Here is a 16,375-nt window from a genome sequence, read left to right on the forward strand (position 1 = left end):
GAGCGAGAGAGGAGGAAGAGCAAGAGACAGAGGGTAGAAGAGAGGGGACAATAAGGGGAGAAGAGATATACATGGAGGCAGGGAGAGAGGGGAGAGAGAAATAGAGGGGAGTGAGAGCAAGGAGATAAGAGAAAGAGGGGTGTGGGTGTAAGAGAAAGAAAGAGAGAGGGGTGGGTTGACAGAATCACTCCCATGAACAACTGCTGTTTTTTTCCTGATCATGCGTCGCACCATGGAACGCACGTTATGTGCGCAGCCAATAGGAACACCATCACGCCGCTATGACCGCGTAAACATCATCACGCGAGGGCATGTGATAGTGGTCTGACACGTGACGGTGTTGTGATGTCATCACGCATCAGTTCCTATTGGCTGCGCACATAACGTGCGTTCCATGGTGGGACGCATGATCAGGAAAAAACAGCTGTTGTTCATTCATGGGCTGGGCGTTTCCCGTTTTGGCGCGAAGATTTCCGCTTTAAATGTGGATACTGCTCAAGCCTCCCTACCACTCCAAGTCTAAGACAGCAAGTCGAAACGCGTGTGACATCCTAATAAATGTTGTACATGATACTTTGGTAAACCTGAGTGGCACACAGAGGGCTTCTTTTTCTTGTTTCTCATATTTTAAAATACATCTCCATTTTGGCTTTATTTTTGTTAAATAAATCACGACACTGTGTAATATGTCATGTGTTGTTGTTCATCTGAGGTTGTATTTACCCAATTTTATGACCTGCTAAGGAGCAGATGATTGTTATTATGTCCTGATATGTAAAACCATTGTAGGTACATTTTTAATCATGTTTTTGTTTCCCTTTTGTTGTTTTGTTTACCCGAATTATACTGCTATCGTTAGCCAAAGAGATAGAGAGGAAGAACAATAATTATTAGATAAAGGTAAGAATTACATGGGCCTGAAAAAGTAGAAACGTTGTCATTTCAGCACAGAAATCATATAAGGGCTCCTTAGGCATACAGCATATTTACCATCTGTGTTCAACGAGTTGACATCATGCTCTAGGGGTTGAATGCCTGCAGAATAGGTGGAGAACAAGTCACATCTGTCCTCACAGGCATATATTGGCTCCACTATCCTCTTTATCCAGGCACATATACATACCCCCACATTGGAGCAATGAGTATATGAGACTACATTATACAAGTCACACTCATGCGAATGGTCTTCTGTCTTCAAAAAATCAGCTTTATTAATATATGCTGATTTGTCCATCACTCTGAAGCACTGGTCCTTGGAACCCTGTTCTTTATGCCTGGTGTTCCACGAGTGATTGTGCCAAATTATTGTTAGACTGTCACTATTTAATGATAATCCTAATCATTAGTTTCAACTCAATAATTCAGTGGCAGACAACATGATATTTAGCCAAAGCAAAACCAACGTTTCAGCTCTTGGGCAGCCTTTTTCAAGGGAAGTGGCTACTAAGGGGAACAGCCGAAACATCGGTTTTCCTTTGGCTAAATAAATTCATTTCCAGAATCCGAAGTGGTAATGGCAAAAGAAGGCAGCGCACTGCTAGAAAAAAGCAGGAAGAGGCTCACAAATAAAGTGAAGTATTTATTCCTTAAATGGACCCAAAATAACCCCTGGACAGCTCAAAAAACACAACACCTACGCGTTTCGGGCCATGTGCCCTTTATACACCTTGATAAAGGTACTGATGGTGATTCTGAAATAATAGAAAGAAGCCAATATAGTGAAGTTCTGTAAGATATATTGTATCACGCAATGGTAGACGCTACAGTATTTCCTCTCCCTGTGGAGACAAACGGACTGTGGACACACACCACTATATAACTAATATATATATATATAACTAATATATATATCTATATATATATATAACTAATATATATATATAACTAATATATATATATATATATATATATAAAAGAAGAAAAAGCGCTCGATCCTATTGTGATACCAGTGTAGCAATTTAATAACTTTGGACATTTCACAAATTAAAACTCACAAACATCCGAGTAATATGCGCGTTGTATGAGTAAAACTCATGTCCCAACATGCTTCCTTAGAAGTGTAAATGTCCAAAGTTTATTAAATTGTAACACTGGTATCACACAAGGATCGGGCGCTTTTTCTTCTCATTTTTCTGTTTAGGTCACGTGGAGGGAGTTTGTTGTGCCCAAGAAGAAGGTTGCCAGTATCCAGGAGACCCACTTAGGCTGACCTATATATGTCCCAGTTACATTTACATTTATTGTATTACTATAAGCTACTAATATATCACCAAATTGGGTTATCAGTTGGTTTTCATTGCACCCCAAGACACTGTCTCTTTAAATTATATATATATATATACAGTGTTCGACAAACCTATACATTTGCTCGCCCCGGGCGAGTGGATTTAACCCCCGGGCGAGTAAATATTGGCCCAAGCAGCACACGTTTGGTACTAGGTGGCGAGTAGATTTTTTTGTGTGGCGAGTAGATTTTTTGGTGATTTGTCAACCACTGCATATATATATATATACAGTGTTCGACAAACCTATACATTTGCTCGCCCCGGGCGAGTGGATTTAACATCGTGGCGAGCTCCTATTGGCCCAAGCAGCACACGTGTGGTACTAGGTGGCGAGTAGATTTTTTTGTTGGGCGAGTAGATTTTTTGGTGATTTGTCGACCACTGTATATATATATATATATATATATATATATATATATATATATATATATATATATATATATATATATATATATATATATATACACACACACATACAGTGTTCGACAATCCTATACATTTACTCGCCCGGGGCGGGTGGATTTAACCCCCGGGCGAGTAACTATTGGCCCAAGCAGCACACGTGTTTTGTTTTTTAAATTTTCCCTGCTCGCGCTGAAATTTCCCTGCTCGCGCTGGCTGAAAAAAAAAAAAAAACTCCCCCTACCTGAGAGATGATTGGCGCGCGCTCCCAGGCTTTGTGGGCGCGCGGCCAGGCTCTATATGAGCCAGCCCCCAACGAGCGGCCATTTTTTTCCCATGGAGGATGGAGGACACAGTAAGTATTATCTGTGCCTTCCTCCACCTCCCTCCCCGGTGCTCCTGCTGCCCGCAGTTATGGTGATGGGAGCGGGGGATGCCCCCTCATGTCCCCCCCCCCCGCTTGCCCCCCCCGGTCCCGTGTCAGAGAGCGCGGCGGGTGATGGGAGCGGGGGATGCCCCCTCATGTCCCCGGTTCCCCCCGGTCCAATGTCAGAGAGCGCGCCGGGTGATGTGAGCGGGGGATGTCCCCGCTTCCCCCCCCCCCGCTTCTCCCCGGTCCCGTGTCAGAGAGCGCGCCGGGTGATGGGAGCGGGGGAGACCCCCTCATGTCCCCGCTTCCCCCCGCCCGCGCTTCCCCCCGGTCCCGCGTCAGAGAGCACGCGGGGTGATGGGAGCGGGGGATGCCCCATCATGTCCCCGCTTCCCCTCACCCCCCCCCGCTTCCCCCAGGTCCCGTGCCAGAGAGCGCGCCGGGTGATGGGAGCGGGGGATGCCCCCTCATGTCCCCGCTTTCCCCCCCCCCGCTTCCCCCCGGTCCCGCGTCAGAGAGCGCGCCGGGTGATGGGAGCGGGGGATGCCCCCTCATGTCCCCGCTTCCCCCCCCGCTTCCCCCCGGTCCCGCGTCAGAGAGCGCGCCGGGTGATGGGAGCAGGGGATGCCCCCTCATGTCCCCGCTTCCCCCCCCCGCTTCCCCCCGGTCCTGCGTCAGAGAGCACGCCGGGTGATGGAAGCAGGGGATGCCCCCTCATGTCCCCGCTTTCCGCCCCCCGCTTCCCCCCGGTCCCGCATCAGAGAGCGCGCCGGGTGATGGGAGTGGGGGATGCGCCCTCATGTCCGCGCTTTCCCCCCCCCCCGCTTCCCCCCTGTCCCGCGTCAGAGAGCGCGCCGGGTGATGGGAGCGGGGGATGCCCCCTCATGTCCCCGCTTCCCCCCCCCGCTTCCCCACGGTCCCGCGTCAGAGAGCGCGCCGGGTGATGGGAGCAGGGGATGCCCCCTCATGTCCCCGCTTCCCCCCCCCACGCTTCCCCCCGGTCCCGCGTCAGAGAGCGCGCCGGGTGATGGGAGCGGGGGAAGCCCCCTCATGTGGGAGCGGAGCAGGAGATGGGCGGGGGTGCGTGGTGGTGCTGGTCGCGGCCTGTGTGTGTGTATATAGGTGTGTATATGTGTGTGTGTGTGTGTGTGTGTGTGTGTGTGTGTGTGTGTGTGTGTGTGTGTGTGTGTGTGTGTGTGTGTGTGTGTGTGTGTGTGTGTGTGTGTGTGTGTGTGTATATGGGAGTGTGTGTATGTATGTGGGAGTGTGTGTATGTACGTGGGAGTGTGTGTATGTATGTGGGAGTGTGTGTATGTATGTGGGAGTGTGTGTATGTATGTGGGAGTGTGTATGTATGTGGGAGTGTGTATGTATGTGGGAGTGTGTGTATGTATGTGTGTGTGTGTGTGTATGTATATATATAGGAGAATGTGTATGTGTGCATGGGAGTATGTGTGACACCAGAGGTACCTCCCCGCCCCCCAATCAGTCAGTCACCCCTGCCCCGGTCAGTCAGTCACCCCTGCCCCGGTCAGTCAGTCACCCCTGCCCCAGGTCAGTCAGTCACCCCTGCCCCGGTCAGTCAGTCACCTCTGCCCCGGTCAGTCAGTCACCCCTGCCCCTGTCAGTCAGTCACCCCTGCCCCCCTCTCTCTGGTCTCCCCCCATCTCCCCTCTCTCTGGTCTCCCCCCATCTCCCCTCTCTCTGGTCTCCCCCGTCTCCCCTCTCTCTGGTCTCCCCCTCTCTGGTCTCCCCTCTCTCTGGTCTCCCCCCTCTCTGGTCTCCCCTCTCTCTGGTCTCCCCTCTCTCTGGTCTCCCCCGTCTCCCCTCTCTCTGGTCTCCCCCCTCTCTCTGGTCTCCCCCCTCTCTCTGGTCTCCCCCGTCTCCCCTCTCTCTGGTCTCCCCCGTCTCCCCGCTCTCTGGTCTCCCCCGTCTCCCCTCTCTCTGGTCTCCACCGTCTCCCCTCTCTCTGGTCTCCCCCTCTCTGGTCTCCCCTCTCTCTGGTCTCCTCCCTCTCTGGTCTCCCCTCTCTCTGGTCTCCCCTCTCTCTGGTCTCCCCCGTCTCCCCTCTCTCTGGTCTCTTTCTCCCCTCTATCTTTCTCTCCCCTCTCTTTCTCTCACCCCTCTGTCTCCTTCTCTCTCCTGTCTCTTTTTCTCCCTCCCTCCTCTCTCTTTTTCTGTCTCCCTCCTCTGTCTCTTTTTCTCTCTCCCTCCTCTGTCTCTTTTTCTCTCTCCCTCCTCTGTCTCTTTTTTCTCTTTCTCTCTCTCCTCTCTCTCGTTCTCTCTATTCCTCTCTTCCTCTCTCTCCCTCTCCTCTATCCCCCTCTCTCTTCTCCTCTCTCTCTTCCTCTCTCTCCCACTCTTCCTCTCTCTCCCTCTCTTCCTCTCTCTCCCTCTCTTCCTCTCTCTCCCTCTCTTCCCCTCTCTTCCTCTCTCTCTCCCTCTCTCTCACCCTCTCTCTCACCCTCTCTCTCTCTCTCTCTCTCTTCCTCTCTCTCTCTCCCTCTCTCTCCCTCTCTCTCTCTCCCTCCCTCTTTCTCTCTCTCTCCCTCTCTTCCTCTCTCTCCCTCTCTTCCTCTCTCCCTCTCTTCCTCTCTCTCCCTCTCTCTCCCTCTCTTCCTCTCTCTCTCTCCCTCTCTCTCTTCCTCTCTCTCTCTTCCTCTCTTCCTCTGTCTCTCTCTCTTCCTCTCTCTCTCTCTCCCCCTCTCTCTCTTCCTCTCTCTCCCACTCTCTGTATCTGGATATCTTATTTACCCTATATATCTTAACTGTCCTATACTACACCAAAATAACCTATACTGCATATTTGCTTTGCTGTGGAGGGTTTTTGTCACTTTTTTTACTCACCATAACTTAACTCAGTATTATATATATATACACACACACACACACACACACACACACACACACACACACACACACACACACACACACACACACACACACACACACATATACATATATACACATATATATATACATACATACATACACATACATACATACATAAATTCATTATGTATAATGTGGGGATAGACTAAAATGTTTAATGTGAAAAACGATTAATGTGGATTAATGTGGCAAGACATACACCAATTGACTTCAAACTTGGCACATAACATTCTTTGCACTCCCCCAAACTATCCATAAAATTTCATGTTTTTTGATAACATGCACCGCAAATTATGTACATTAATCACTATCCGAAAGTGGAAAATGCTTACCTTAAACGCGTTTATTGTGAATCTAGGAGTCAAAACATACAGTGATTCATTTAAAACTTGCCACATAAGTAGGGTGACCAGATTTTGAAAATGAAAAACCGGGACATTTTTTTTTTACATAACAGTTTATTTATTGTAGTACACTTATACTTACGACCATTAGTCTTTGTTACATAGTTGTGTGTGTGTGTTGACCTCACTAATCGAACAAAAAATAGCCAGATGTGAATGATTCTGAACCCCTTAACCAGTGTCTGGATGCCCCCTCTTCACAATTTCTAAAGCAGCAATCCCGCCTGGGATCTTACCTGATCCGCAGTCCCTCAAGGTACTATACTGGAGGGGAGGTGTTCCCTACCTGTCTTCCGATGTCTCCTGTGTGAAACTTGAGTCAGATCTGGAAGAAAGAAGGGTAGGTTACTTCGGTGTAGGTATACGGCAGTTAAAATAAGACAGGGAGGGTGAGAGAGACAGAGAGAGAGAGGGTGAGACAGACAGAGAGACAGAGAGAGAGGGTGAGAGAGACAGAGGGTGAGAGAGACAGAGGGTGAGAGAGACAGAGGGTGAGAGAGACAGGGTGAGAGAGACAGAGAGAGAGAGGGTGAGAGAGACAGAGAGAGAGAGGGTGATAGAGACAGAGAGAGAGAGGGTGAGAGAGACAGAGAGAGAGAGGGTGAGAGAGACAGACAGAGAGGGTGAGAGAGACAGAGAGAGGGTGAGAGAGACAGAGAGAGGGTGAGAGAGACAGAGAGAGGGTGAGAGAGACAGAGAGAGGGTGAGAGAGACAGAGAGAGGGTGAGAGAGACAGAGAGAGGGTGAGAGAGACAGAGAGAGGGTGAGAGAGACAGAGGGTGAGAGAGACAGAGGGTGAGAGAGACAGAGGGTGAGAGGGAGAGAGGGTGACAGAGAGAGAGAGGGTGACAGAGAGAGAGAGAGCGTGACAGAGAGAGAGAGAGAGAGAGGGTGACACAGAGAGAGAGAGAGGGTGACACAGAGAGAGAGGGTGACACAGAGAGAGAGAGAGGGTGACACAGAGAGAGAGAGAGGGTGACACACAGAGAGAGAGAGGGTGACACAGAGAGAGAGAGAGGGTGACACAGAGAGAGAGAGAGGATGACACAGAGAGAGAGAGGATGACACAGAGATAGAGAGGGTGACAGAGAGAGAGAGAGAAGATGACAGAGGGTGAGAGAGACAGAGAGACAGAGAGACAGAGACAGAGAGAGGGACAGAGAGGGAGAGGGACAGAGAGGGAGAGGGACAGAGAGGGAGAGGGAGAGGGTGAGAGGGTGAGGGTGAGGGAGAGAGGGAGAGGGGGAGACAGACACGGGTACACACACACACACACACACACACACTGGCACACACACACACACACACACACACACACTGGTACACACACACACACTGGTACACACACACACACACACACACACACACACACACTGGTACACACACACACACACACACTGGTACACACACACACACACTGGTACACACACACACACACTGGTACACACACACACTGGTACACACACACACTGGTACACACACACACACTGGTACACACACACACACTGGTACACACACACACTGGTACACACACACACTGGTACACACACACACACTGGTACACACACACTGGTACACACACACACACACACACACTGGTACACACACACACACACACACACTGGTACACACACACACACACACACTGGTACACACACACACACACACACACACTGGTACACACACACTGGTACACTGGTACACACACACACACACACACACACTGGTACACACACACACACACACACACACACACACACTGGTACACACACACACACACACACTGGTACACACACACACACACACTGGTACACACACACACTGGTACACACACACACTGGTACACACACACACACACACACACACACACACACACACACACACGTACACTGGTACACACACACACACACTGGTACACACACACACACACACACACACTGCTACACACACACACACACACACACACACACACACACACACACACACACACACACACACACACACACACACACACACACACACACACACACACACACACACACACACACACACACTGGTACACACACACACACACTGGTACACACACACACACACACACACACAGGTACACTGGTACAGACACTGGTACACACACAGACACAGACACTGGTACACACACACACACAGACTGGAGTACAGACAGAGGCAGCCACGAGCAGGTGGCTCTCCGCCTCCCCCTGCACCCACCCCCGCGCCCATCTCCCGCACCTAGGGGGGGGGGGGATAGGAGCGCCGGGACACAAAGGTAAACTGCCGCCCCCCCTCCCCCGGCGGGCAGCCACGGGTTCCCGGGGCAGAATGGGGGAACACCGCGCAGCCACCACTGCCAGCCCCCGCGCCCATCTCCCGAACCAAGGGGACAGGGGGGGGAAGGGAGCGCCAGGACAGGAGGAAAAGGATAAAAAACCCACCTCCTATCCCCCGGGCGGGCAGAGGGGGGGAGACACCGCGCAGAAGAGCCAGGAGCCACGGGCAGAGACACACACCACGTGTGCTCTGCCGCAGGAAGCGGAAGCCCCGCCCCCAGGCACCCTTCCTTCCATTCATTCCACATGCCGGTCCACATGGGGGGCGGGGCTTAATGCCGGGACGCTGGGGATTGGCCAACAAGGTAGGAAACTGCCGGGAGGGGGGGGGGGGTTGGCATTAAAAAAAAAAAAAATACTTACCAGTCTCCTCCGTGCCGCCGCAGACTCGCGCACAGCGCACAGCGCACAGCGAACCGCAGCTAATTACTCGCACACCCGCCGGCGACAAAAAATAAAAAAATGGGGACACATTGAGGAAAATCCGGGACATTTCCGGTACACACAGAAAATCGGTACAGCTCACGAAAAACCGGGACTGTACCGGCAAAAGGGGGACGGGTGGTCACCCTACACATAAGCTGCTGTATACTGCCCACAACTATCCTGAAAATTACAAAGTGTTTGCTAGCACACACAGCAAATTGTTTACATTATGCACTCTAGGAAGGGCCCAGTATCTCATATGGAAATGCGTAACTTTAATTAAATTACATTAAAATTTGGCAGAACACATACTTTACACGGCCCGCAACTATCCTGAAATTTACATGGCTTTTGCTGACATACACAGCAAATTATTAACGTTAACCAGTTGCTGAAGGACAACAGTCTAAAACGATTAATGTGGAAAAACGTTTAATGTGGATTAATGTGGCAACACATACACCAATTGCCTTCAAACTTGGCACAGTACATGCTTTGCACTCCCCCAAACTGTCCTGCAAATTTCATGGCTTTTGAGAATATGCACTGCAAATTATTCACATTAACCAGTTTCTGTAGGACAACTGTCTAAAATGCATGATGTGAAAAATTATTAATGTGGATTAATGTGCCAACACATACACCAATTGCCTTCAAATTTGGCACAGTATATGCTTTGCACTCCACCAAGCTGTCCTGCAAATGTCATGGCTGTTGATAACATGTATTACTGGCTTATAAGAATTAATATAATAATATTGGCAAAAATCTTATTTAAAGAAATGAATGTATAGATATGGGTTCCAATAGGAATAACATTCACACATGCACACCCTGGTTATGAGAGTTTACTAAACGATATAGAGCTTCAATTATATAAACAGTATTTAATTATAACAGCAACAAAATGTAACCATTCCACGGTTGTACTATTATATATATATATATATATATTATATATATATATATATATACTCCTTATATGGTTTGTACTTATTACAGGCCTAACAATATAATACAGTTCCTCCTATCTAAACATACATTAATATAAAACACAGATATATACAGATTTACAAGTGCACAAGAATTATGATCATAATTACCTTCTCTGATGTCTATTGGAATTGCAATTTTTTTTTTTTTTTGAAAATTCTTTTATTATGCAGCGAATCTTTACAACAAGATTATAACAGTACATAAATCATTTTCCAAACGAAACAAAACCGCGACGTTAACAACGGCGCAGTGCATATCCCACACAACTCACATACATTTTTATTAATGGTTTCCCCAAAAGTAAAAAAACTGTGACGAACACGGCGGTGCAGTGCATTTATACGTATGCACCGCACTACAGACATGACATATCCTACACACATTATCTGTAACTTTATTGCACAGAAAACTTTTGGGGGGGGGGGGTGGGGAGGGGGGTGTTTAGTCCTCCTCCTCAGGGCCATCAAAGATGGAATAGTCCTTGAGCAGGCTGTGGAGCACCCTGCGACAGTCCTGTACCGACATCCTCCTCTTCCCCTTGATCAAACGTTCCCTGGCGAATAGTAAGACGTCCTTGAAACAGCACATTAGACGCCAACCGGCTTCGATTGCGTCCTCTGTGTGTGTTCCTGTGAAAAGTCCGTGGAACACCGAGTAGTACGTGACGCACTTCCTCGGTATACAGTCCTTTAAGTCAGTGTCCAGCGCGCGCAGCAAGGCCTGCGCAAAGGGGCAGTTCCAGAAGAGGTGTATGATGCTTTCCTCCACTGGGTTGCACCTGGGGCAGTGCCTCACGAGGCTGAGTTTACTCTGGTACTTGTCCGCATTCACAGGGAGTCCCCCGTGTATGGCCTGCCAAGCAATGTCTTTGTGTTTGTTCATTAGTCTTTTCGATGCCACATTCCTCCACACCGTTCCAAAGGTGTTGGGGTGGAGACCTGGGACCGATTCCATGATGTCTTTAGCCCTGATCATTTTGTAGATGACCTTGGGCTTCCACAGGTCTGGTTTTACTCCCTCCAGATTGTTCTGCCTCACAAACTTCTTCACGTCCTTGTAGAACCAGGGCGTGCGCCAGCTGTAAGGGATGGAGCTGTCCCACTTGTCCCACCCCAGTGCTCTCCAGAGCGGCAGGAGTAGGAGGCGGGACATGGAGTAGCCAGAGGAGTCTTTGTCGCAGTCTCTCAGGGTGATCCGCACGCAGTTGCTTACAAAGAAGGCGCGCAGCATAGTGGGGATGTCGGGGATTCCTCTACCCCCCTTGTGCGGCTCTTTGTACATCACCTCGCGCTTTCCCCTCTCAAACTTGGCCCCCCAGACAAAGCGGAACACTGCCATGGAGATCTCCTGGCAGGTTCTGGTCGAAGGCGGGTATGCCTGGGCCACGTACTGCAGGACAGGGAGGATCTCGTTCAGCAGTACCAGCTTTTTCCCCTCAATGGTGAGGGGTCTGAGGCGCCACAATCCAATCTTCTGCTTCACCTTGTTCAGCCTCTCGTTCCAGCTCTTCAGGGCAGCGGCCTCGCTCCCCACACCAAACCAGACTCCAAGGATTTGAATGAGGCCTGGTCTGATGGGGAAGGGGAGGGGATCGGCAGTCAGGTTCCAAAGCCCAAATAGCTTGGTCTCTGACTTCCCGCAGTTGACTTTTGCTCCTGAAGCTTTCCCGAAATCCTCGCACGTCTGGACCAGCGTCTTCACCGACCGGCTATCTGCGCAGAAGATGGTGACGTCATCCATGTAGAGCGAGCACTTCACTTCGCGTCTGTGGGGTCCTGGCACGACGATCCCTCTGATCTCTGCGTCTCGTCTGATGCACTGGGCGAAGAGCTCTATACAACAGACAAAAAGGAGAGGTGAAAGAGGGCAGCCCTGCCTAACCCCTGAGAGGACAGGGAAGGGGTTAGTCTTCCATCCGTTCACGATCGCCACACTGCAAATGTCAAGGTACATCAGGTTAACATAAGAACAGAACATCTCCCCCATCCCATACTCACGCAGCAACCTGCCCATGAAAACATGGGAGACACGGTCGAAGGCCTTCTCCTGATCAAGGGTGACCAGGGCCGCGTGTACACGGCGGTCTTTGATGTAGTGGACTGCGTCTCTGATTAGGGCGAGGCTGTCTGCGATCCTGCGTCCGGGGATGCCGCACGTCTGGTCTGGGTGGATGATCTGGCTGATGACCTTCTTCAGTCTGTTCGCTAGGACTTTTGCTAGGATCTTGTAGTCCGCGTTCAGGAGCGAGATGGGACGCCAGTTCTTGAGGTCGCACCTCTCCCCCTTCCGTTTGTACAAGAGCGTCAGCATTCCTTCCCTCAGCGTTGGGGGCATCCTACCTTCTGCTTCCAGTTCCCTGTAAAGCTCGAGCAGGTCCGGGCCGATCAGGTCCCACAGCTTCGTGTATAACTCAGCTGGGATACCATCTCCGCCCGGCGTCCTACCCGTCTTAAAGGATTTGGTTGCAGCGTGGAGCTCCTCCAGCGTCGGGGGGGCGTTCATGGCTGCTTTTCCTGCTGGGTCGATGGTGTTTGTAATCCCTGACAGGAATTTGTCAGCCTGGTCTCGGTCTGATGCTTTTGGGGAGTAGAGGTCTTCATAGAAATCTTTCACGACTCCCATGACTTCCTCCTTCCCCTGCTGCACGTTGCCATCTTTGTCTCGCAGCTCCCTCAGGGGCATGTGGGCAGAGTGGAGTTTCTTGAAGAAGAAGGCATTGCATTTCTCCCCCCTCTCAAGGTTCTCCACCTTGGAACGGAAGATGATTCGTCTGGATTCCTCCTCAAAGTGCTTTTGCAGGCTCTCCTTGGTTTCCTCCAGGTCGTCATCCACATTCCATCCACAGCGTTTGAGGTCATGCAGGGACTGCAGCTTGCGCTGCAGGCCCTCAAACTCCCCCTTCCTCTCACACGCCAGGCGTCTGCCCTTCGCCTGCAGGAAGCAGCGGATCCTTATCTTCGTGAATTCCCACCACTCTGCAGTGCTGGAGAAACAGGCCTTTTCTTCTTTCCATGCTGTGTATGCTGTTCTCAGCTCCTCCATGATCTCCTCCCTTTCCAGCAGTGCGCAGTTCAGCTTCCAGGATCCTGGCCCTGGGGGGAAACCTCCTCCCAGGCGCCCCTGGAGATGAATGGCTCTGTGGTCAGAGAAATGTACTGCGACCATGGAGTGCTGTCTGTGCTGTACCTGCTTGGTGGTGAACAGGAAGTCAATCCGAGAACGCACTGAACCATTTGGGTGGCACCAAGAGTAGTTTGCGGCACCTGCTCCCATAGATCCCACTGCGTCCTTCAGGGATGCCTCCCCAATCATCGCCATGAGTAGCCTGGACGTCACATCTATCTTTGCTGATTTGCTGGGGGGCACGCGCCCCCCCACCTCAATCGTGCAGTTGAAATCCCCACCCATCACCACTGCCCTGGAGGTTGCGAGCCAAGGGCGAAGGTGCTGGAAAAGTTCCAAGCGCTCATTTCTCCGGGGGGCGGCGTACACATTGATGAGCCTAATCGGCTCCCCTGCCCACGAACCGTCTACGACCAGTAGTCTGCCGCAGACGAGTTCATGGACAGAATCAACAGTGAAACATCCCCCCCGGATCAAAATGGCTACACCCGCGTTCCTGCACCCGTTCCCCCCAGACCAGTAGGAGGGGCCGTGAGACCACTGCCCGCTCAGGTGCCTGTAGGATCGAGAAAAAGGTAAGGCACATTCCTGTAGCATATACACATCACATTTCTGTAAAGAAAGGAATGTTAGTACTCTGGCACGTCTCATCCGCTCTCCTATGCTCCTTACGTTAATGGAGAAAATGTTAAAAGACGCCATTAGTTTGGGGATAAAGGGTTGGACAGACATGCAGTGATACTAGTTACCATCCTCGCTGGTGTGGGTGGTCTTGTTGATCTCCTCGCACAGCTGGACTAGCAGATCCATGGTTTGCCCAAGGTTGTCGTGGAGGAGGAGGGTCTCTGCTGCCTCTCGCCCCTCTCTTATGAGCTCTTCCACGGTCACCAGTGTCTCGCTAGGTGGCTGTTCTAAAATGGCCGCCTGCTCCTCTGCAATGGCTGCCTCCTGCATCTCTGCTTCCTCCTCCTCCAGGTCGCTTTCAAGGTCGCTGTCAGCATTGCTGGAAGTGGGTGAGTCACCGATTTGCATTTGGGCTCTCTTCTGCTCCAGCCCCTGGTGCGGGCTATCCATCTCAGGGGCTCTCCTCTTTATTCCCTGCTTCTCCGTTCCGGTCTGGGCTATGGGGGCAGTATCTGTAGCAAGGGAGGAAGAGGGAGGGGGTGCAACAGCCTCAGGGCTGGGGAGAGGTGTTACAGAGGGAGGGGCTGCAGCCTCATGGAGCGTGGGGGGGGCTGCAGTGGAGGGTTGGGAGGAGGGGGCAAGGGGTGGTGGGTGGGCGATGAGGGTTGGGGTAGGGGGAGGGTGGGGGTTGCAGCAGCAGTGGGTGTGGGAGGGAGTGTTGCTGCAGGGGTGAGGGTGGGAAGGGGTGGGGCGGGGGCTGCTACTGAAGGGGCAGCGGGCTCAGGAGCCGCAGCGGGCGCTGCTTGGGTGGCCTCCTTTTCCCTTTGCTCCTTCTGATACTTACCCCCTTGTGCCTTTACGGGTTGGTTTGCAGGGGGCTTCTTGGCTGCCTTCTGTGTTGCTGTCAGGGGCGTGCCCGGTGTTGCACCTTTCGCCGCGGCCTCTGCGTAGCTCCTGACCCTCAGCTGGCAGTCCCGGAACATGTGGGTTGTCTCTCCGCACAGGTCGCAGGTTTTCTGGCGGGGACAATCCTTAGTTTCGTGTCCGGTGTTCTTGCAGTTTCTGCAGGCTTTCAGGGTGCACTGTTTCCACTGATGCCCCAGGTTCCCGCAATTACCGCAGGTCTGGGGCTGGTCAGGGTAAAAGATCCTCCCTGAGCTGCCCGCAAGTGAAAAACTGGGAGGGAGGTGGTGCAGCCGATCTGCCGCTTCTGGATTTGGCCACAAGCGAACTACCATGCTCCACTTTCCCACCCAGTACCCCAACTTGTCCTTGATCCTGCTCGGCTCCTTCACCACGGTGCAAGAGCGCCGCAGAAAGGTAGCAATATCCTTTCCAGGGATATGGGGGTTCCTCACCGTCACAGTGATCCTCTTCTCGTCCCTCTGGATAGGGCAGTTCACGTCGAACTCTGAGAAGGGGACCTCCTGTTTCAGGGTCTGGAAAGCCTCCCAGTACCTCCTGCAGGCTCCCGCCGTGGCGAATGTGACGAAAAACAGGCCACCCCTGAGGTCCTGGATGCTCAGGATCTCGTCCGGAGTAAAGCCTGCTTTGCTCACCAGCTCCTTGGCAAAGGTCTCAGCGTCCAATAGAGGGCGCTGTCCGTCGACCTCCCTCAGCTGCATCACCACTGTCTGCCTCATCCAGGGTTCCAGGCGGGGGATCCTCCTATTGCTGCTGCTCCCAGCTCCAGGGTTGGAGCTGGGGCCGCCGCTGCTGGTACTGGCAGTGGGGGTGAGGCCGCTGGGGGTGGCAACGTCGCCTGAGCCGCTGGAGCTGGTTGCCGCTGGGCCTCCTCCGTCCGTCTCCTGGCTGCTGGGGACCGTCTCTGGGGGTGCCGTGTGCTTCTCCTTCTTTGTCATCTTCTTCTTGTGCAGGGTGGTCCCGGCGGGCTCCATGGCGACCTCCATCCTCTTGATCTTAGTCCCAAACCCACCACAGACAGCTGTTTCGACCTTGATGGGTCTCATCAGTGTGGGGCTTCTCTAAAATCTCCTTCTCTCTCCTCTCTTGTTAAATAACTAATACTGTGTATGTGGTATAAATGTGTTTCCCAAACCCATAAAATAACATCTAGGAGGTTTTGATTGGTTGACTAAGAATGCTCAAACTAAATTATGTGTGTTGCTATTAAATTGATGGGATTACCTAGAAATATATCTGATCTATCATAAATGGTGGATAGGTCAGAAATTCCCCTATTTTGATCTCTGTGAGGAATATGTATTGGGATCTAAATGTTATTTAATGAACACAGTTTGTTTACAAGTCTCTGATACTAAACAAAGTTATGTTATCAGGGTGTGAAGTTAATAAACCTTTTGTTGGTTAATTTCTCAGTTCTTGCAGCCTCAGTGTAATTTGTATTCTGGTGCAGACACAGTATCAAGTTCAAAAGATAGTTTATGATTCCTGCTTCAAAAGCATTCTTGTAATCAATTGTCCTTGGTAACAAACTTAAAGTAAATTATTTGCAGTGTATGCTTAAACTAAATTATGTGTGTTGCT

General features: G+C 51.2%; 1 protein-coding gene across 1 annotated transcript; it reads right to left on the minus strand.

Moving 5' to 3' along the window:
• Nucleotides 1-937: 937 nt before the first annotated feature.
• Nucleotides 938-15,777, minus strand: LOC142494761 (uncharacterized). Its single transcript, XM_075599200.1, has 2 exons — nucleotides 14,712-15,777; nucleotides 938-1,035 (listed from the first exon to the last, which is right to left on the minus strand). The coding sequence occupies exons 1-2, from the start codon at nucleotides 15,775-15,777 to the stop codon at nucleotides 938-940; spliced, it is 1,164 nt and encodes a 387-aa protein (XP_075455315.1).
• Nucleotides 15,778-16,375: the final 598 nt, after the last annotated feature.

This window comes from Ascaphus truei, chromosome 5, assembly GCF_040206685.1.
Source record: "Ascaphus truei isolate aAscTru1 chromosome 5, aAscTru1.hap1, whole genome shotgun sequence".
Taxonomy (NCBI): Eukaryota; Metazoa; Chordata; class Amphibia; order Anura; family Ascaphidae; genus Ascaphus; species Ascaphus truei.

Excerpts from the sequence above, each read along its gene's own strand:
- LOC142494761 (XM_075599200.1), bottom strand. The coding sequence starts at position 15,777 with ATGGAGGTCGCCATGGAGCCCGCCGGGACCACCCTGCACAAGAAGAAG. Across the intron at positions 1,036-14,711 it reads ACCCGTAAAGGCACAAGGGG|GCATTCAACCCCTAGAGCAT; the intron begins GTAAGTATCAGA and ends CCTATTCTGCAG.